The sequence below is a fragment of the Carassius carassius genome, chromosome 26 (assembly GCF_963082965.1).
Source record: "Carassius carassius chromosome 26, fCarCar2.1, whole genome shotgun sequence".
NCBI classification, from domain to species: domain Eukaryota; kingdom Metazoa; phylum Chordata; class Actinopteri; order Cypriniformes; family Cyprinidae; genus Carassius; species Carassius carassius.
In genome coordinates this window covers 12,862,269-12,885,757 of record NC_081780.1, presented here as the reverse complement: position 1 = coordinate 12,885,757, position 23,489 = coordinate 12,862,269, and the positions used below count along the sequence as shown (strand labels likewise).

The 23,489-nt window shown below is 35.2% G+C and overlaps 1 protein-coding gene across 5 annotated transcripts in view; it reads left to right on the top strand.

Moving 5' to 3' along the window:
* The window catches only part of LOC132105831 (voltage-dependent calcium channel subunit alpha-2/delta-1-like), an 85,256-nt gene extending 70,950 nt beyond the window's left edge, over window positions 1-14,306 (top strand). Inside the window, exons 23-39 of one of the 5 annotated variants that reach the window (XM_059511262.1) lie at window positions 1,343-1,403; window positions 1,541-1,641; window positions 4,959-5,040; window positions 5,467-5,532; window positions 5,623-5,732; window positions 5,817-5,879; window positions 6,105-6,172; window positions 6,429-6,467; window positions 6,935-7,006; window positions 8,613-8,765; window positions 9,486-9,538; window positions 9,786-9,841; window positions 10,192-10,318; window positions 10,660-10,772; window positions 11,345-11,427; window positions 12,038-12,126; window positions 13,481-14,306. In XM_059511262.1, coding sequence (XP_059367245.1) covers window positions 1,343-1,403; window positions 1,541-1,641; window positions 4,959-5,040; window positions 5,467-5,532; window positions 5,623-5,732; window positions 5,817-5,879; window positions 6,105-6,172; window positions 6,429-6,467; window positions 6,935-7,006; window positions 8,613-8,765; window positions 9,486-9,538; window positions 9,786-9,841; window positions 10,192-10,318; window positions 10,660-10,772; window positions 11,345-11,427; window positions 12,038-12,126; window positions 13,481-13,517 — 1,373 coding nt within the window. In that variant the 3' untranslated portion in view covers window positions 13,518-14,306. Of the gene's footprint in view, window positions 1-1,342; window positions 1,404-1,540; window positions 1,642-4,958; window positions 5,041-5,466; window positions 5,533-5,622; window positions 5,880-6,104; window positions 6,173-6,428; window positions 6,468-6,934; window positions 7,007-8,612; window positions 8,766-9,485; window positions 9,539-9,785; window positions 9,842-10,191; window positions 10,319-10,659; window positions 10,773-11,344; window positions 11,428-12,037; window positions 12,127-13,480 lie in introns of all 5 variants that reach the window. The other 4 variants (XM_059511264.1, XM_059511263.1, XM_059511260.1 and 1 more) reach the window with 4 other exon arrangements.
* Window positions 14,307-23,489: the final 9,183 nt, after the last annotated feature.

The following is a 23,489-nucleotide window of genomic DNA, read 5'->3' as shown; positions in this document are numbered from 1 at the left end:
AATCATCTGGATGTTTTCAAAGCCTCATAAAGGGGCAGTTTAACAAAATACAGGCCTCGCTCTTTAGAAGGCATGTCCTCTGTGTGTGTGTTGGGTCCACGTGTTCATGTCCAGGTGCGGATGTGGTATGTGTGTGCCCCTTTTTAACTTTAACGGGACAGTGTTACTTCAAGGCGTCTAATGTTACTAATCGCTCATCTGCCACCAGATCTTGGCTTGTTCTTCTGCTAAACTATATTTTACATCCTTTAAAATCATATTTTACCACTTTTTTGCCTTTTTTCAACCTGACACCATCACAGAGATTGAGTTTAAAGTAAATCAAGTGAAAACGCTGTGGCCTTAAAATGCGTTTGGACAGTTTGGCTACATTTAAAAATATCTGGATGTCATTGCATTAACAAAATGTAAAAACAAGTGATGTTAATTTTGAAGAAATTCATTTATAATTATTTTCTGCATTCATCTTTTTTCTCTTCTTCTGTCATCTTTTTTTGGCTCATGTGACTGCATAATTTATTAATGTTGCTTGTCTTTCAATTTACAACCTTAGATGAGAATGCAATATTTTTATTCAAGGCTTGTTCTGTGAATAAAATATTGGTGACCTTTTACCCCTGTGGTTTTACCCTGTTTCTCTGCCTCTCTTTGCCTCCTTTCCTCTGTAAATTGCTCCCCTCCTTTCCCTCTTTGCGGCATTTGACCCTTCAGAAGAAACTGGCAAGTACTGTTTTTCTCTCCTTTTGTCTTTTCCTTCATGTTTGAACCTGGATGTAACGTCTGACCTCTCACATGTTTAAGTCTGTCATCTGGTTTCTGAAAGAACAAACATACTCACAAACCAACCCACATCCATAAATATGTAGCAGAGAGTATGTGGGAGAATGGGATGAATCTGAAAGAGTCATTTATTTATTTAAGAACACATTGTACAGAATCTTTCATATTTCTTCATCTCAACTTTGCTCAGAATTTTTCCTAATTTAATTATTATTGTTATTGTATTTTGAGATAATAGATCACATTTCTCATTTTGAACTTCCTCTGTCTGGGCCACCCGTATGTGAGGTCGTGTGCCTAAACAGCAGGGTGTCACAGCGTATAACCGCATTACTAGACAGAAGCTCAGAGACATATTTTCACAAGCTGTTGTGCAGCAGTCTGCTTTCTGTAGAGTTGTGTTTCACTTTCAGGTCATTTTGAATGTACCTGTAAGCCTGTAGGTTCTGTTTTTATCCTGTATATATCTGTATTGTATTATTTTTACGCTCTGTAATGACAGAACTTATTTGAGATGTTCTTCGATCTTGCTGATTTCTGATATTTTCATATTTTCTTTCAGTTTTTGAAAGCCTGCATGTGGACAACTTTGAAGAGTATGGATATACTTTAATAGCACCCAGGTCAGTTTCTTAAAGGCATAGTTCACCCAAAAATAGTGTGATCATTAACTCACCTTCATGTTGTTCCGATCTTGCTTATTTATTTTTTTTCTTTTTCAGTAAATGATTCTGAGAAATGTTCCTTTTCCATGTTTTAGAGTTTACTGCACAGACCTGAAAGCTCAGAGTGACAACCACACACAGTTCCTCACAGACTTCATTGAGTACATTGACATACATACCCCCAACAACTCGCCGTGTGAGTATCTTCTGGAGCTTTCTGGGCTGCTGGTTCAAATCCAGAGGTCAGAGATAATAACACTAGTTTTAAGGTTCAGAGTTAATTTCCATGGCTGCTCCGGGGGTAGTGAGCAGTTTGTGAGGACATAATCTTGATTAAAATGTTACTTAAAAGTAGACGCTACTTTTAGCAAAAATTTATATATATATATACTGTATATATATATATATATATATATATATATATATATATATATATATATATATACTGTATATATATATATATACTGTATATATATATATATATATATATATACATATATATATATATATATATATATATATACATATATATATATATATATATATATATATATATATATATATATATATATATATATACTGTATATATATACAGTACAGACCAAAAATATACAGTACAGACCAAAAGTTTGGACACACCTTCTCATTCAAAGAGTTTTCTTTATTTTCATGACTATGAAAATTGTAGAGTCACACTGAAGGCATCAAGGGCTATTTGACCAAGAAGGAGAGTGATGGGGTGCTGCGCCAGATGACCTGGCCTCCACAGTCACCGGACCTGAACCCAATCGAGATGGTTTAGGGGTGAGCTGGACCGCAGACAGAAGGCAAAAGGGCCAACAAGTGCTAAGCATCTCTCGGGGAACTCCTTCAAGACTGTTGGAAGACCATTTCAGGTGACTACCTCTTGAAGCTCATCAAGAGAATGCCAAGAGTGTGCAAAGTAGTAATCAAAGCAAAAGGTGGCTACTTTGAAGAACCTAGAACATGACATATTTTCAGTTGTTTCACACTTTTTTGTTATGTATATAATTCCACATGTGTTAATTCATAGTTTTGATGCCTTCAGTGTGAATCTACAATTTTCATAGTCATGAAAATAAAGAAAACTCTTTGAATGAGAAGGTGTGTCCAAACTTTTGGTCTGTACTGTATGTATATATATATATATATATATATATATATATATATATATATATATATATATATATATATATATATATATATATATATATATATATGTATATTCAAAGATTTACAGTTGCCGTACTTTAAAATAGTATTATAAAAATATATATAATATATTGTTAAATGATACCATTACACGTTTTTAATGAAGTTGAAGAATTTTAAGTGTTTTTAACATAGTATTATGAATATTAGTACTAGATATTGCAATTACACATTTGAAAACATTTTTATAAGTTTTAATACAGTATCATAAACATTGCTAAATTATAGCACTAAATGATGTCATTACACAATTCACTATTGTCTACATTTTTAAATGGTTTTTATTACAGTGTTATTAACATTGATGCATTATATTACTAAATTAAATCATTTGACATTTCACAATTTCTTTTTAATTTACATATTATAAATATTACTGCCACTAAATATTTGTTAAATAAAACGTTTTTATCATAGATAAAAAACTGTATTTTAATACAGTATTTGAAATATTACTACATCATATGACTAAATAATTTAATTCCAGCTTTAACTACATTATTGTTAAACAGCTTTATACAAAGTATTGTTATTTCACATTGGAATGTATTTTGTATTATTTTTAAACAGTTTTTAACAGTGTTATAAATAGTGCTGTATTATATTACTAAACAATGCCATTACATATTTTAATATTTTTTTCAGGCAAAGAAAGAAAATCCATGTTTTAATTCAGTCATAATACTGAATTAAATAAAGTTCATAGCCGAGAATATTTGATTAAAAAATAATAATAATAATAAAAAATCCCTTGAAATAATTTTGAGTTCTTGCACAGGCAAAGCTTCTATTTATAATCACACTACTTCTGCTGTATTAAAAATAAAATCCTCATCCACATCAAAAGCAGTTCTCTTGCACCTTTTCTTGATTATATTAGGGTTTGTGTATATCAGTTTGAATCTAATTATATTTATTGTTTTCTGGTTGACCGTGTTAATACTAAGTAAACCTCCTCCCTTTAACCACACACACAGACACCCCCCCTTCCCCTCACCTTCCTCTCTGCAGGCCTCTTTGATCTCATCAGGATCAGTTGGTGTTGCGGTAATCACTTGGTACTTTATACCTTTGAGCCCACCCCTTGAATTATGCACCAATTACCCAGTGTGAAAGAGGAAAAGCAGGACATGTCAAAGGGAAATTGAGAGAGAAGGACGATGTGTGACAATACATTGGTAGGGTCCAGTAAATTAAATTAAATTAAATTAAATTAAATTAAATTAAATTAAATTAAATTAAATTAAATTAAATTAAATTAAATTAAATTAAATTAAATTAAATTAAATTAAATTAAATTAAATTAAATTAAATTAAATTAAATTAAATTAAATTAAATCAAATTAAATTATTTATTTTTGATAAAAATAGATAATTTAATTTAATTAAAAATAGATTATTTTATTTTATTTTCTCATTTTTTGTCTCAATTTCACATATCCTACAGACATTCAACAACAAAACTTCTCTCACATTAACCAACAGACAATCATTTCGACTCATTCTGTTTTTTCACTCAAGAAGAAAACTTCCTCGTGAACATAGACAATAAAATTTTGTAACCTGCAAAACATAGCACTGTAAACGCTCATTTCTGTGGCTATTTGTCACAGAGGCCTGGTATTTTAAGTCCACGATTTCCACACAGGCAGATCAGTTGAATTGTGTTCTTGCGCTGCTCTCAATCAGGTCCTAATGAAAAGCATGCAGCGTGCAGAGGGGGGCGGAATAAAGTTGTACACCAGCTGCTCTTTCTGAAGTGTGTGTGTTTTGTTGTAAAGGCTTTGCGGTAATGAACTGCAGTGCGATGTTATAAAACACTCTAACGTTCTGAACGTGCCCGCACAAAAAAAAAAAAAAAAAACTCAAAACCTTTGAACACTTACTGCTGTTTCATACAGCCCAAGAATAAAATCATGTTCCACGTCTCGGAAAATTAATCTGCGTGTTACTCTCCTGACGTGTCTCGCTGCCTCGTTTTTTTGAGTCGCTGTCTCGCTCTCTTTTTTGTGAAGTTCTACTTCTTTATGACTTTGGCATCAGTTGCCTCAAAGGTCAGAATGTGGAGCCTGATCTAACTCATGACCAACAGGTGTTTATGCATTTATCAAGTCAAAGGTGAAGCTTATAATGACGTAAAGCTTTCTTCTGAGCCTATTGATCTTCCATTAGAATTTGCTCCTGTAGCGCGAGAGTCATTTGGATACTTCTCATGTTAAAACGATAGTAAAAGTATGGCGAGATGTTGATAGAAGCCATTTTTTTTGTATGCTTCCTCAGGTAATATGGAGTTAATAAACAGACTGCTGCTGGACGCTGGCATCACCGCTGAACTGGCCAAACACTGGAACAAACAGGGGCAGTGAGTTGCACTGAATTATACATGCAAAATACACAAGGCCAAGTGAATTTAACTTCAACTTTACTCTCATCATATTGATCCAAACCTGTATGAACATCTTTCTTTGGTGGAACACAAAAGGAGATGTTTTGAACTATGTTCATGCTGCTTTTTCATACAATGAAAGCATATGCTGTCAAATTCCAAAAAGAGCATCATCAAAATAGTCTTTTATGGTGCTTTATTGTCCTTTTAGGAGTTTGGCCACTGTATACGTTTGTTGTATGGAAAAGAGCAGCATGAACATTCTGCTAAGCATCTCCTTTTGTGTTCCACAGAAAAAAGAAAATCACGTAAGCAGCATAAAAGAAAAAGTATGATAGAAGTTTTCAGTGAACTTCATCTATTTCATACAGCACTATTTTCAGTCTAGTTTGTGGTTTTCAGGAATGAAAGAATCAGGGCTAAGTTTGTGTTGACAGACGGCGGAGTCACTAGAATCTATCCTGCGAGGTACTATTATATTTTAAAGCTTGAGAGAGGGAATACCAGGCAGGCCTGTGGGATTTAGACTAAATCCATCACTCTGTGTGTGTCCTGCAGTGCTGGTTTAGAATGGACTGAGCAGGCAGAAACATACAAGTCCAGTTTCTACAAGAGAAGTCTGGACAACAACATTTATGTATTTACATCATCACCATATGCAGTCAATGGTAAGTATGTGTTGGTGATTATTATACAGCAAAATCCCTTTTTTCCTTTTGGATTAATGGATATTTTCTGTCCCCTTTTTTCAGATTCTATTTTAGTGAGCAGAGCGATGGACCTGAGAGTTGATGAATTCCTGCTGAAGCCAGCAGGTAAGAGTCGGACGTTATAGTTCTGATATGGGAATATACTGTAGATAGAAAAATAGAAGAGAGCATGTTTTGATACACCAATATAACAGCCTGGTCAAGTAATCGAAGAGTATTTTTCAAATTATTGACACTAGAAGTGGCCAGTTCAGAAAGCTTTTTCAGAATTTTTGATTGTGTGATTGTGAACTGATGGAAAATTTCAAACTAAACTCATTTTGGTTTCAGTGGTTGGTGTAAAACTGGATAAACAGACTTGGATGGAAAGCTTCATCAACGCTACGATCACGCCCAAAGTGAGTGCAAGAAATGAACCTCCTGTATTCATTTGAAGTGTAGTGCAGATTCATTTCAAGTGAGCATTAGATGTTGTCAAAGGTGATCTAAATGTAAAAAACGAGCATGCACAATTGCATATCCAATATGAGTTAGTATGTCCAATGTCCACTGATACCAATAAATAAAGAAAAACCTTAATATTGCCTGATAACACAGTTTTGATATTTTTTTCTGAAACTCTAATATGAATCTATGTTTACTCTTCCTGCACAGTGTGTTGGTGAAATATGTGGCTGCAGGAGGGACGATAGCGTAAGATTATATTTATGCAACTACTTGTGTTAGATCTAAAGAGATTATCATCTATATTACATAAACTACTGTTTAAAATTTTGGAGGTAGTAAGATTTTTTTGCCCATCAAGTAGCTATTTATTTGAGCAAAAATGCAGTAAAACAGTGAAAAAGACAATTCAAAGTAACAGTTTTCTATTTTAGTATATTTTCTCAAGAAACATTTCTTATTATTTTCCCCTTTAAAAATGGTTGTGCTGCTTTTTATTCTTTTTTTGGAAACCATAAAAGCTTTTTCCGGATTCTTTGATGAATGGAAAACAGCATTTATTTAAAAATAGAAATATTTTGTAACTGTCTTTGTGTCTTTACTGTCACTTTCGACCAGTTTAATGTGTCGCGGTTGATAAAATTATTAATTTCTTTAAAAAAAAATAAGCTTAGCTTAAATTACACTAAGACTGTATTTATCTTTTTCTCCTAAAGAATCTGGACTGCTTTCTTCTGGATGATGGAGGATTCCTTGTCATGACCAATAAGGATGATTATATCAATAAGGTGTGCCTCTCTTCATACCAAATCACCATTTTGCTTCCATTCCACATCCCCCTTCTTTGACCCCCGGAGAGCGCCCACCCAACCCCACCTGCACCCCGCTGGCAACAGCAGTAGAGTAACTGTTTAAAGTTAGGCTCAGCAAAGGAAACCAATCAGAGTGGAGTGTGTGCAGGATAAATCACGGCCGGAGTGTTTGGCAGCAGGACTGAAGCCGAGGGGACCGACTGTGCCCTAAACCCCGTCTCCTCCCCTCTGTGTGGGCAGACTCTCCAGGGGTCGGCTAGGACCGCCGGGCAGACCGCACATTCATTACAGCTGTTATTGCACAGGGAGCGGCGGCCGTTCTGTACGCTCTAGGATTTATATCGCCTTTGGACTGACTTATGGTCTCGGATGCACATACTTTTACATTCTTACGTGCAATACAAAGCTGGAAGTTTAGCTGTGTGTGTTCATAACAGTAACCAGAACAGGGGCATTTTTTTTAAAAAGCACACACACACTTGCGGTCGGTATCACACCTCAGAGATTTTCTGGGCTCACAGACAGCTCTTTCTTTGGTTTAAATTATGGTAATGCAGTAGGCTGTCCAAATAAGATTACTACAGATCCTATTGGCTCCCCTGAGCACGGTGGGCTCCACACTCTTTAAACACAGCATGTAGTTCACAGCATGAATTTATTCTACAGATTAGTACGGACAGACATCCTCATACCCTGAGTGACAAACTCGGCCAATGTTGTGGAATTTGGAATAAGAATGGCCACATGGAATCTGACAGAGTTCAGCAGAAAGCTGTGCATAATTATTCACTATTTAACTCAACACATTTCTGATTTAACACACTTAAGGGTTTTTGGTAACACTTTAGTATAAGGATCAATTCTTACTAGTATTGGCAGGACTATTATTAACATATTGGCTGTTTATTAGTTTATTAGAATCAGTGTGGCAAATATGAAATATTTTATTTTATTTTATTTTACCTTTGCTTAACCAAAAAAGAAGGCACACTTTGTCATTCATCAGAAGCAGATGTGTGTATTCAGAGCGTGATTCTTTATACTGTTTGTAGCTCATCTCAGGACATCTGCAGACCAAATGGCAAATAAACAAACATTTATTTGCGGGTTTAAATTATTTTAATTGAAAACAAAAATAGATTTTGTATACTTTATTATTAAGTGGTGCATCTTTACTGTCTGTGCCTGTTGCTTTCTAAAATGCAGGTTCATGAAGGTTATTCTTTTGAGGCATTAAATTATCCCCAGAAGTAAGTCTGTTCAAATCCTTTGGATGTTCCTTTGGAGATACCAGCAAAGTTTTGTGGGTGAAATCAGATTTTATTTATTTATTTTTTACATAATGGGAAAACAGATTTCCCCATAGATTTCGCAAAACAGGATTTAACAAGTTCGTCATATTGACCGATGGAAGGCTTCTTGATTTGAAACGTAACTTTGATCCGTGCGATTTTTTTGAAACGTTGCTGAAATAGTGTGATATGATTTTTTTTTTAGTCTGTAGTAATTATAATCATCCCTATATAATAACAACAGAAGTCTATTAGTAATTGTGTGTGTTTGTGAATGGCGGTGTTTTCAGATCGGACAGTTTTTCGGTATGATTGACCCCAGCCTAATGAGGAATCTGATAAACGAATCCCTGTTCTCCGTCAACATAACCTACGACTACCAGGCCCTCTGTAATCCCACCAAAGAAACTAAAGCCGCCGCTGGTCTCAGATCAGTCTATGTGGTGAGTTTCATTTTCTTTGAATTCATTTCAGTTTCTTAAGACAAAAAAATAAAGTCAGTTTATAATATGTTCACTCACAATAAAATCCTATCCAGTAGTGGTTTGCATGTTTTAGCACATGTAAATAAAGATTTGCTTGCATAGCACATTTTCCCTGGACTATAAAGCTTAGTCATGCAATTAGTGAACATATTTTTGTTCCATGTCACACTGATAAGTTAGCCTCACGATACTCTGTGACTTGAATGATTACGCCCTTGTGTTACATGCTGACTAAATCTCTCACAATACACAGAGTCAAGCGTGAATCATCACACAGAGACACTTCCTCTCTCATGCTAATCAGAGCAGTGTGTGCGGCAGCTAATGGTCCCCTGAGCTCATTCGTTTGGCCTTGTTTGTGGATTTATGCTTGCATCTGCTGAGCTTTTGTCTAATATCTCCCTTATTGTTTGGCACCAGGTCCTTTCTGTCTGGCAGGGTCATAATAGGGCCCCCTTCCAATAAAAAACAGGATGTTTTGGTGCTTCTCAGCTCAGGATATGCAACTTGCAAAGTTTGAGAAGAATGTCTGAGAGAATAAGAGTTTAAGATGCCAACATCTTAGTGTTTATGCTGATATATTTTAATGGGGATGATACATCACAAGGACATTTTAGATGCCCTTTGTGCTTACAGAAATCTTGTGTAGATTAAAAACATGTTGTTTGTCCCTTTTAGCCCACCATAGCTGACATCCTGAACATTGGTTGGTGGGCTTCTGCAGCAGCCTGGTGAGCGATTTCACTTTTTCAGTAAAAAAAAAAAAAAGCCAAAAATCCACTGATTATCAACTAGCCTTCATGTTTCAAACCTTTCTTCTGTTGAAAACAAGAGGAGATATATATATATATTTTTTTAAAGGGCCTCAATGTATATTTTACAAGAAAGCAGGAGTTTTGGAACCCAATGACTTTCATTGCAGCATATGGACAAAAACATTGTTCTTAGCTAAATCAGTATTTCTTTTGATTTCTCCAGGACAATATTGCAGCAGTTGTTTGTCAGCATCACATTTCCTAACTTCCTTGAGGCAGGTAAGATCTAGACATTAGTAATTCATTGCTATGAAACACTGATCAAGCTACTGCAATTTGGCAGACGGCTGTTTTTCTTGTTGTTGTTTTCTGGTGCACTGCCAACACTTCAGTGCTAATGACCGCTAATGTTGAATTCCTGTACGTACAGACTGTGACAGTTATTGTTGATGGAGGTGTGGTGTAAATTTGGACTGTATTCTGTTAAATTTAATTAGATTTTTTTTTTGTAATTGACTCAATTGGAAGTTGAGTGGGTGTTATTTAGGCACTAAATCACAGTAATTCAAATAATCATTTAAAGTGTTGCAGCTCATGGCATCTGAATATCAATGGTGTTTTGTTCACAGCGGACCTAGACGATGACCTGTCTGAGATGCCATCTAAAGAGAGTTGCATTAAAGAGCAGAAACTGTATTTCTTTGAGAACAATGAGACATCTTTTAAGGGGACTATTGATTGTCAGAACTGCTCCAGGTGAGATTTTATGGAGCTTAATCATGGAATGAAAATTATTTTATATATATATATTTTTTTTGTCAATTAAATGTGATGCAGCAAAAAACATATTCATTGCTCCTGAGCTTTACATACGTTTTCCAGTTATCTGTATTTGGGGAAAAAATAACTAATATTGATTATTATGATTGTATGATTATACGGTTTGCTATTTATTTATATACTTATATATAACATTTTATGTCATTATATAGCCTTTTAATCACTTGTCACCCAGTTATTTATGTTCAAGGTGACCTTTTTGACACAGATGAATTGTGCCTGTTTGTTTGTGCATATTTTTGTGTTTTTGTTTTCAGGCAGTTCATAGCTGAAAAGCTGCCAAAGACAAATCTGGTGCTTATTGTTGCCGACACAAAAGAACCGTGTTGCCAGGCTGATGAAAGATTTTTCTCCCAGGAAGAAAAGCCTTGTATCCTTCATTCATGTACAAACAAACCTACTGATTTGTGTTGAGACACACAATGATGATTACTCATCAGGTCAGCATCAGCATGAGAAGGAAGTTCAGAAATAACTACAAGTAGTTTTTTCCAATGAATGCATTGCGTCTCACAATTTCTAGGAAAAGCACATTCTGGTAGAATCTCTCTCTCGCTGTCATTTAGTTCATTTTAGTCAGTTCATTAGAACTGCTGATGTCAGGAAACTGGAAAAATGGTTGACCGGTTCTCAAGTCATTACCCAACATGTTTATCCAATGTCCCATTTGCCTTGGAAATACGTTGTAAATAGGTTGCAAAGTTTTATAAAATTTAGCTATGCTGGTATTTTTGGTACTTTGCTAAATAACCCAGCAAAACTTCCTTGGAGCTCCAGAAAAAAACAGGTTTTGCTGCTGAACAGCTAGACCACCAGCACTAGACCTGCATGAACCAGGATGGACTATAAGTGTAACTAAGTTTTAGTGAATTGGTGGCTTATTAATAAATAAAAAATTAATTTCAGATTGTGCTGATTTGAATCCTGAACTTGGTCTCATAGCTCCAGGTCCTGATCCCTGTGAGATAGCCCTGAACCCACGCTATCGGAAAGGTCCGGACCAGTGCTTTGACAACAACACAAGTGTAAGTCACTTAAACACCTCCTTCCTGCAAAAGCCTACAACAGATTGAGACCAAACTAGCAATCAGCATGACTTAATCTGCATCATGTCCAATTTGGCTGGTCTTTGCTGCTCTCATTTCAGTCATTACCTGAGACCTACCACACTGAGACTCGTGATTGACATTGATTGGCTTTGTTTGACATGTTTTAATCTCATGGCCTAAAGAATGTGGGCACCTTTTTGAAATGAACTTTGTTGGGTGTTTCAGATAAGCATATAGTTATACAATCCCATATTTGAAGACGTAAAGAGTTTAGTGTGAAAGAATTGACATGAACCCCACTTAACAAGCTGAACTTCCTATTCATGATTTTGAATTGAAATGTTCACAGACTCTTTATGAGTGGAGTGTCCACATACTTTTGACCAAGTAGTGTATCTTTATCTAAACACTTCCTACTTCCTGCTCTGGATTCTCTATTTTACTTACAGTATTAATGCTTTTTGGCTTAAGCACTTGTTCGCGTGTTGCTTAAACTTCTGACTGTCAAACATTTTCCTGCATGACTCTTCCTCTCTCTTTCTCTCTTTCTCTGGTGCTGTGTATTTGGCTGTATAATGTATGTTAGGATGAGGCCATGTGTAGGAGAAATGCAGGCTCTCCACTGCTTTCCTCTCTGCTCATGTTACTGCTGCCAGTGTTCATGTGCTGTCTCGGGTCAGTCCATCTCTCTCTCTCTCTCTCTCTCTCTCTCTCTCTCTTTATTTATTTATTCATTCATATTGATATATCCTGTCTGCCAAATTAGGAGTAAATTCACTAAACACCTGTGTCACGTTTGTGTTGTATATGTCATCTTATTTGAGTTTGCTTGGAGATGTATTTTGTTTGTGCAAAAGGCTTTCAGCCGGCACACTTCTGTTCTGTTCTTTTTATCTACATCTTCCATTCAGCTTTTTTTTTTCCCTTTTTTTTCGGTCTAATTTAGATAAATATCTCTTTCTCTTGTGCATTTAATTTAGCATGAATCAAACTAATTAATTTAGCTGTTGCTTCTTACAGCTTGTTAAACTGCTGATGTAACTCTCATGCCTGACTAATTCACCAGCTTTAGTGAATACATTAATAACACCATAAGCATATTTATTCATATTATAAAAAAAAAAACTTCTAGACTGATTGTAGTGGGATTTTGTAGATGTATGGTGTGTTCACCTAATGTCACAATTACTGTAATTAATCATATATAATATGCTAAATATATATACTGCTATTCAAAAGTTTGGGATCAGTATTATTAAAACATTTTTTTGAAGGACTTTCTTCTTATGCTCATCAAGGCAGCATTTATTTAATCAAAAATACAGAAAAAAACAGTAATATTGTAAAATATTATTGCAATTTAAAATAACGGTTTACTGTTTTATATAATTTATTCTTGTGGTGCAAAGCTGAATTTTCAGCAGTCATCACTCAGTGTCACATGATCCTTTAGGAATCTAATAAGCTTATTTATTATCGGTGTTGTGCCGCTTATCTTTTTTCTTTTTTTTTTTGGATCTTGTGATACTTTTTTCAGGATTCTTTGATAAATAAAAAGTTTAAAATAGCAGAATCTACTCAAAATTATTTATTATTTATTCTAAGTCTTTACAATCACTTTTTATTGATGAAAAAAAGAGAAAGAAATACTAATTTACTGACCCCAAACTTTTTAACTTTCGAGTATATTGTTTTGTTTAATTATGCAAAAAGGAAATAATGGAAAAAACGATGCAGTAAATAAAAATTATGTAGTCATTAATTATAATATTGATAATTAATTAATTAATCTCTATAAATCTATATATAACATATAGATATTGGTTAACTATATTAGAATAAACTACAGTATATTATCTATAATAAACTATATTATCTATTGCCAATGGAGAAAATCAATGGAATTTTTATTTCTGGATCCCCAATTTTGTCCTTTATCACAAAGTTTCCTTCTCATCGTACCCCAGATGTGATCGCACCATTAATTCCCCAGCGGACTTATGGCTTTCTCTTGTTGGCATTGCAATAGGAGCAGAATGAGGATTGCGGTGGGGCGTCAAGTCTGAGTCCATCTATCGAGTCCATGGTCATCCTCCAGCTGCCGCTGCTCTGGCTTCTGATTGGACGAGGACACTGCCTCTCGTGACCTCAGCATAGAGAAGCCACACCCCTCTACAATGCCAAAAACTTACATTTAAACATTCATCTGGACTCCCACGCTACAGCCCAGCACATGGAGGGAGAGGCTCTGACCCAGGAAGTACAAAACCCAAGCCGCGATCACTCACAGCCTTTAAGGTCAAAGTAGGTCGGAGATGATTAATGAGCAACGACCTTTGACATTTGACCCGTGAGGTCAGACTCCCTCCACATGAGCGACAGGGTGGGCAGACCTTGACACTTCATCGTCACTTCGCTATGAAGAAAGATCCTGTCTTTAAAACTAAAAAATAATCCAATCACAACACTGCCAACCAAAGTTTCGCCCTTTACCGGTGTGATGCCTTTTTTAACCTATTTGTTTTTCGACATATTTACACGGATAATTCTTCAGTATTACAAACTGTTCATATGTGACTTTTATGGTTTGCCCTGCTGAGATTTTTAAGGGATCCCTCTGGGTTGGGTCAAAATCCAGCCTTGTTTGTGGTCTGTAGCCCATTACTGGAAAAGAAAAGGAAAAATGAGCTTGTGACCTGATGCAAAAGTCTCTTGTTTTTCCCAGTGGTCTCCACCTCTGTGCCTCGAGAATATCGGTTTCATTTCTGACCGCTGTTTCGAGTGAACAGTACCTCCCTCTATTTGTCCGTGGGTACCTGTATTCACTATTTTTTTATCGGCCCATAGTGTGTTTCAAATGTGTGTGGTGTTGCTGTACTTTGCCCTTGATGCCAAGCAGGTCGTGTGGCCAAACAGCCCTTTGTTTCTCATTTAGGGCTTTTTAAATGACAGCCGATTCGTACCGACCTAAAAGCTCACAAAGTTATGCATCCTGGCTGTGAATATGATGAGAAAACCCCGCTGTGTGTGTTTTAGGTGCATTAGCTGTTGATTTGAGATGGTTTAAGTTAATGAAAATGAGCTAAGAGTTTTCTGCTGTATGTTTAACGTTGAGTTTTATGTGCTCTGTTTAATGTATGTGTGTGGATATGTAGTTGCTGACTGGTGAAAGGCGTTTATGACATAGTTGCTCTTTCCCATGTTTTAATTTCATCTTGAGAACTCAGAAAGGTGGAAAGAATATTATCAAATGTTTACAGATATTTTGAGATGCTCGGGAGTTTTTATAAGAAATGTTGGGCCTGGTTGTGCTGTCTGAGTCTCTGATGTGCCATTTTTCACTTTAATGTCAGAGGCGGAGCTCTGTCAGCCTTTTTTTTTTCTGTCAACGTGCCTTGATGTGAATGGATTCATATAAAAATAAGCAAAGGAATATCACAATGTGCAATCTGACCCAGAGAAATGCAAAATATCATCATTCTGATCTGATGAAAAATTTAACTTCTGTCCCTTTAAGAAGTCCTCACTGGATCTTTGTGCCTCATTGAAATCTTGGCCAAAATCCAACATTTATGGAATAATTAAGATTTTGAGAAGAGACAAGAATAGTTACTGAAGCCCTGGACTGCTCACAAATTGAATGTTCTAAAAATATTTTTCAGCGTTTTATTTTCGTATTTTCGTTCAAAGTTTTTTTTTCCTGTTTTGAAGAGGAGGAGGGATGCCTAATACTTAGCCAGTACCCAATATATTCAATATTGTATTGATTATGAAATATGGTGATTAATTAATAGCAAACAGATGATTTCTGCAAGTTATTAATGGGAGCTGAACCTTATTTGCATTGTTTTTGGCTTATGTACAAAGTCATTTGGGTATCTGTCAGAGCTGATTACCATCGTGTTCTTTCTAATTTTAGAGGAGTAGACAAACAGAAAAAAAAAAAAAACACCTTAACACAACATCAAATCCGGAATGGAAAATGATTTTCAGTGAGCAACATCACTGCTACTTTATGCATCATTTCCTCTGTACACAGGAAACGGTTTTGGTAATGCACCTGAAAACAACATGATTGGACTTTGTGGATTTGGCTTGCGTTGAAAAGCCATTCTTCTCAAACTCTTTCCATGATTTATCACTGTAATCAGACAAGCATTCTAGATGTGATGTGCATTAAATCAGTGTATGATAAAAAAAAAATATATAAAATTTAACATCGTAGTTAATTTGCTGTCAACATGAGAAATTATTGAAAACATCTCCAGTTCCAGACTGTTAACTCAACGAATTACCCACGTTAATTCCCAGCAAAAATAATGTCATCTTGTTTATATATACCAAGTATAAAGTACATATTTGAAATACTGTATCCCATAATGCAATGCACCCAACTTGACCTTCTTTTTAAAAAAACTGACTGCAAAAATTGACATATTTATACAAATCAGTACACGTTGTTTCCCATCTGATTATGTCACAATGTAGGATTCTACTGTATAAAAAAGCGCATACGCAAATTTAGGGCGCAGACCTTAAAGATGTGAAAGGTGCAATTACATTTAGCAAAATTGCACTGGAAAAAAATCCAGTTATTTCAGTAGGAATCTGTGCGATCTTGAGCTTCGTATGAGGACGGTTGCAGATTTTGCAAATTTTTGCTGGCTTTGAAAGTCAGCTGTGCTTCATACGACATTACATTACCGACAAAGAACTTTTTTGCTAAATCTCGCTGAAGTTTCGTTAATGTGACCTCACCTTAACATTCACTGCCTTTTTCACTGAGCTCAGATGCTGTCACCTCAGGAACAGAAAATTGCTTAATGTGATTTATAAAGCTGTCTCTCTGGTCTGTTTGGGTTTTGATCTCTGGAATTGTCCGATAGTGTGAAGTGTTTTTTAAGTGGTCAGTCAGATCCTGTTGCCTCCACTTGTCTCCTGGCTGACCGTTAGTCTCCCTCAGTAAGTGTTTAGGGGGACTTATCCCTAGGCTTATTTTCAGCCCCCTAAACTGTTCTGTCATCCAGTGGTTCACATCTGGTTTTGCTTCAAGAACCAGATTTTAAGTGGTGACCCAAACAATACCAAACGTAACCTGCATTTAATGTAGTCTGGGTTTTTTAAACCACACATAGTTTTGTTCATGGTTTTTGAACAATTTCAAACAGCCGTGTTGTCATCGGCCTAATTTGGTTAAATAGCCTCTAGTAAAATGACAAATTAAATTACGCCAAAGTATTTGACGTCAACTAAAAAAAATATATAGGAAGCATTTACTCTTTCCTTTAAAAAGCTGATGTTTAGACGTGCAGTCTTTTACGGAGCCCCGCACATGACATGCAGGAAAAAATAGTAGGCTAAATTGTGTGCACGATTTACTAATTCATTCCCTCAATGTACTAAAACATGCACACGATTACTATTGTGTTCCCTCGATTTACTATTTCGTTCACTCGATTTATAAATTGTGCGCAGGATTTACTAATTTGTTCTCTCGATTGCAAATCGAGGGAACGTAATAGTAAATCAAGGGAACGTAATAGTAAATCGAGGGAACGTAATAGTAATCGTGTGCATGTTTTAGTACATTGAGGGAACGATTTAGTAAATTGTGCGCACAATTTATTTATTTTTTCTTGCATGTCATGTGCGGGGCTCCGTAGTCTTTTAATGTGTCATACTTTATTTTGTTTATAATAATTATAATAATAATAATACAAATCTTTTTCAACTTAATTTTTTTGGGAAATTTTGTATGTTTTTTGGATGAATTATTAACACAACAGGTATACAACAGTACAACCAACTGTATTTTCTTCCCTCAGAGCATTGTTTTCCTTTTTTATCTTGCATTTACCTTGCAGTTGGTAAACCTCAGAGCACCTGTGGCCCACCAGTTGAGAACCACTAATTTTTGCATAAAACTCTTGTGAATCTTGATCCTGATTCAGACCGTCTGTATATTTGTTTAAAAAAAAAATAATAAAAAAGTAAAAGTAATTATCTAAGGCAGAAATGATAAAAAGCCCACTGTTTATAATCTAGGAATTGTCTAAAATTCATGTTCAAGTATATTCAGAATAAAAACTTTATCAACAGTGTGAGTGTTGCTGTGTCCTTTGCTTTTACTGTTTTGACCGTGACAGATTTCTGCTTTTCTTCTTTTCCAAAATCACTTCTACTTGTAATTGTCCGGGTGCCAAAACATTTTTCCCCATGCATGTCAGAGGGAAGTTGGAGTCTGCAGTTTCTCTGCTCTCATTTGACATTCTTCTGTCATCAGCGAGGACTCAGACCGAGCCAACCACAACACGGCCCTCGAATCACTAAAAGCCATCGATATTTTCACACAATGTTATCTGACTGCCATCACTTTTCTATTGCTCCATCGCCATATGCACTCGCTCGCCTCTGATTTGAAATTGAAGGCCTCAGTAGCATTTCACCTTGAGTTTGAATGTGAAACCAGCAGCATGCTGATATGCACGGCTGTTCATACGTTTATTGACGATATTAAATGTTCTCCTTCTGCAATGTGTGATATACTACGAGACCGTTAAAGCTCACGTATGGTACTTCAGTGCTCTGGGACATTTCAAATAAGTTCAATTACAGTCCCCACAGTGTTTTTGTTTAATGAACGGCCCGTTTATTTTTGTGAAACAGCTGGGGGAAACCTTAAAAGCACACGTATGATATAAAATTACATATTTTACAGACTGGAGGGAGGAAATAAGCTGTAATATTAATGGCTGAGGCATTATTAAAGCTGTCAGTCTCCTAATGCTGCCTGCTTAAAAGGAGAAATGTAAAATATTTTGTGGACTGTCAAGCAGTATCATAAATATTTGATTGTGCATTGGAATTGGTGTGAAAAGTGCAGTGGGTACTTGGTGTCTGCGAGCAGGTGTGAGACGGAAGAGATCAAATGTTTTATTCCATGTTTAATTGAATTTATAAGCATAGAGTTTTATGCATAAATTCATAAATGGAATATTAATTTGCTCTCTGCATTGGCAAAATCGTAGATGGAAATATGTGATTTTCAGAGTCACATTTATCAGGCCAGTTGGAAATGCAATGTGCATTTCCATTGAGATTCTTCAGAAATCCTCTCAACATTTAATTTAATTTAAAAAAAATATTTGATTTAATTTATAAATGAAATCACAAATAAAATTGTACTGCTTGACATTAGCAAAATCATGAATAGAAATATAAGAGCGGCTTTATATTTGAGTTGTAGAATTGTGTAAATGCAATGTGCTGAATTTTATTAAATAATTTAATTAAATCATTAATTTAATTTAATAGTTCAATAATTATTTATTTCAATTCTTTCAAATCAATTTCAGTATTTTATTATATATTTAATTTATTTAATTTTAATTTATTTAAATAAATAATAAGTTTAATAAATTAAATGATTTATCTTTAAATTCAAAATTCTTCATTTGTTGTTTAACAGTAGCAAAATCATCAATGGAAACAGGAGAATGGATTTATATGTGATTTGCAGAGTCACATTTATGTGGCCAGTTTTAAACGTAATGTGCTTATTCAATCACATAACAGTCCATTTGATCATGACACAAGAAGAGTAAATGCGATCGCAGAACATTTTTTATTTGGTTTAACATGGCAGGGCCTGTGTGGATCTGTTGTTGTTAAAAGCTGCTTTGAATAATTGAGTTAGTCATTCACTTTTTTTCTCTAAAATTCTTCGACATTCTTAGACTCTACAAGGTCTTATTTCACAATGAGCTGTAGACGTGGTGGCTCTCGAATGGAACGTGTCCTTATGTTTTTCCTCCCTTGTCACCACATCGACCCTGAACCCATAAACAAAAGTGGACAGTGCTCAGTAAAAACTAAACATGCTCACTGTGCACATATTTCAATGGACATAATTCACAAGTGCCATCCACAGCCATGTTCTATCTCCTTCCAGGGATTTTGACAACAACATGGTTTAGTTGTTTGCATTAAAACAGCATGTTTCCTCTCTAAATATTCTAGATGTTGCACATTCGATATGCATTTTTTTTTCTTATAAGTCTGCATTACAGAGTCCAAAACATCTTAGTGGTTACAGCCAAATCAGACTGACTAGCATGCAAGATTACCATGTCTGATTGTGGCACTTTGCTTCAACAGAGATATTAGCCTAAAGTGTCTTTTCTCAAGGTTGATGTTGGACTGTTGGTATTTGTGGGGACTGAAAAGTACCAAAGAACCAAACCTCAAGATTCAGATGAGGGTATCTTATTCTTGCAAGTGGTGTTTTTAGGTTTGCGGTTGAATTTCGGTGGGGTTGAATCTTGATTGCTAAACAATTATGTTTGAATAAACTCTTCTGTTTGTATGTTGATCACTTCTGGTTATTAAATGGGAGGCCACTTTATTTCCATTATAAAGGATCACTGATGCTTTATGGAATGACAGTGGTTGCTATTTTTCCAGAACGCCTCCAGACAGATTCCGGATATCCAAGAAAACAGCTGTCTGTTTCGCAGCATGTTTAAAGAAGTTTCAGCACTGCCTATCACACGAGTTAGTGTCAACTTTGTGTTAATAGTATCTATCATCATTTTTACTCTGCAAAATTGAATCGAACTTGCAAGGTAAAGTTTACTCCTGTCCTAATTGTAACTCTAACCCTAAACCTTTAAAATGCAAAAGTAGTAGTTTGCTTGTAAATTCATGTGCATAATCAAAGCATATTTCTTTCAAGTACCAAAGAAATATAAAAAAACTAAAAAATAAATAAATATAAGTTAGCTAATTGCAGAAGGTGTTGTTGTACTGAGAGAAGAAAGTTAAAATAAAATAAAAATACAAATTTAAAGGGTTAGTTCACCCAAAAATGAAAATTCTGACATTAATTACGCACCCTAATGTCGTTTCAAACACATCTTCAGAACACAAATTAAGATATTTTTTATGAAATTCGAGAGCTTTCTGACCCCAAATACTGTAGAAAGAAACTTAACTATAACTTTCAAGGCCCAGAAAGGTAGTAAGGAAATTGATAAAATAGTCCATGTGACATCAGTGGTTCAACCATAATTTTATGAAGCTACAAGAATACTTTTTGTGCGCAAAGAAAACATTTTTCTTTTTTTTTTTTTGTATTTTTGTGTTTTTTTATTCACGAGAGGATGAGCATCGAAGACTAACAGGAAAGAGAAGAAATTCGTGAAAAAAGTTGTTATTTTTGTTTTCTTTGCGCACAAAATGTATTCTCGTAGCTTCGTAATATTGCGCTAGAACCATTGACGTCACATGGACTATTTTATAGAAATCCTTACTACCTTTCTGGGCCTTGATCGTGGTAGCTGCTTTGTTGTCTATGAATGGTCAGAAAGCTCTTGGATTTAATCAAAATATATCTTAATTTGTGTTCCGAAGATGAACAAAGGTCTTATGGGTTTGGAGGGACACTAGGGTGAGTACATAATGACAGAATTTTCATTTTAAGTGCTCTATCCCTTTAAGAATATCTATTATTTTAGATTTTTTTGAGTAACTGTGCATGATTGTTAATAGTCAGTTTAAAAAATAATAATAATTGTATTTGCTCTGCTTGTGGTATTGACATTTACAGACTGTCGAGGAAAGGAAATTTGTTAGATGTTAAATATATGCCCATAGATGTTAAATTTTCAGTGGATGTTTTTTAATTAATGCTCATAAACACTAACTTTGTTGTTCATTTGTTCATGAAAGTCTTTGTAAACATTTAATGCTCGCAACGTTCGAATCCAAGCTTTTGTGAGAATCACCCATGAGTTGGCTAGTATATACGCACAGCAGAGGATGTAGAGCAACGTCCAGGTGCCGTAAACAATTTCTGTGTTCTGTAATCATTTCTGGAAACCACTACAATCAGAAATGTTTAGATGCCAAGTCTTTCTTCTGGGTGGGACACTGGAAATAAAAGGATTGCTTTTTAGATATTCTTCTTATTCATGCCCACTCCCCCAACACACATGCGTGGTCCATACCAGCAGCTGTAAACTCCACAGACCCCCCGAACTGTGTGACTGTGACTCACCTGCGACTCATTCGAGACACGCGTTCTGAAAGCAGGAGTCTGGTAGCGCTCCTGCTTTTCATGTCCTTTCATGTCCAGCTGTCTGTTGTGAAAGTGATTTGGCCGCCGCACGCACCACAGCCAAACACAATAACTTCTCACAGATGTGTAATGTCCGGCTGAACCCCACCACAAAGCCAAAGGGAGAGAAGGAGAGGGGAAGCAAAGTTTTCAGCCGTCACTGAAACTACAGATGCTGTAGGCTAATGTTACATAAAGGCTGTCTCAACACTTAGTGCATTAGCTCGATAATTGCTAATGGCTAATTAGGAAGCAATCTCAATGATTAAATTAGCCAATTAATTAGCCACGAACTGAGCAAAACAGTAAATTGTTACCATAAGATTGGTCCTCCCAGGTTGACATTGGCGTGTAGCTAAACTAACAATTTGTTAAGCATATTTATTGCCAGAAATATTACATGGATCAATTCCAGCAGTTAGTTTCAAAAAGTTTTCTAAATTTTCAGTTAATTTGCTTGTGCTCTTTCTGTCACATTGTTAATGCTAATATATGCTAAGAATTATAATGTATTATACTTTACTCTGCATTACATTTATGAAAATTAACCAAGCTTGTAATGTACAGTAGTAAAAGAGTAGTAACTGTTTTTTTTTCAGCCATATTTATTACCAGTTGTACAACCATAGTTTAACTATAAATACCATGGTTAAACTATGGTTGGTGTAGCATAACATTGGTTAATTTGTGGTTACCACTGTTTAACTATAGTAATTAACCATGGTGTTGTTTGTTTTCTCAGACAGTAGTGTAGTCCTCACAGTTTCTGACAATAGCATGTAGCTAAGCTAACAATTTCATAAGTGCAGTAGGCCTATTGCTTGAAATAATACATTACGTCGGACCGAGTCCCAAATCACACTTGCAGCCAATCATCAGTAAGGGGGTGTGTCTTCTAATGATAAAGAGAAGATAGCGCTCAACTTGAGTGCACAGAATGGATAGTAACCCTTTCATGCATGAATTATGATAACCTCAGTCAGGATTTTTTTCCTATGAGTTTTTATTGCTCTTGGGGCATGAAAAACAAGAATTGATTTTTATTTTTATTTTTTTTACCAATTTTTAAAAGAGATCTTCAGATGTTCACTTGAGTGGACAGCATGTGGTTATGGTTTAAACTGAAGATATACTATATTAAATATAAGACAATAATCAAACAGATAAAGTGTGTGAATTTAACAAACTAATCAATACAATTATATAAAATCTTTTGAAAACTATAAAATATATACAAAAAATATATATGCGAAATATTGCAAAGGCTTCATACAACTTCATACAAGTTGCACTTCACGTGTCTTTGATATTAGAACATGAGGACATGATTCCATCAGAATTTTCTACAGCCTGTCAAGATACAACTGTGGAAACCACTCAGATGCTCCCTCCAGTGCACCAGAGTATGGAGATTTACCCTTATCATCTGATAATTCTGATTATGTTCAAGATGGACATGCACATTTCTATCATAGCCCTCCTCTGAGAAAACTTAGCGATACGTTTTTTCAATCTCATCTGAAATGATCAGTGTTGGGGGTAATGCATTACGAGTAACATGCATAACGCATTCAGATTACCTTTTTGATGTTACAAGTAATTAACTACAAGTAATATGCATTACCTAATCAGATTACTTTTTGATGTAACGAGTAAAGAAACACATTAAAAGTAACATGCATTACGTAATCAGATTACTTTTTGATGTTATGAGTAAAGAAACGCATCACAGTAATGCACATTACATAATCAGATTACTTTTTGATGTTATCAGTAAGGAAACACATTTCAAGTAACATGCATTACGTAATCAGATTACTTTTTGATGTTATGAGTAAAAAAACACATTACAATAATGTGCATTACGAAATCAGATTACTTTTTGATCTAACAAGTAAAGTAATGCATTACAAGACTTTTT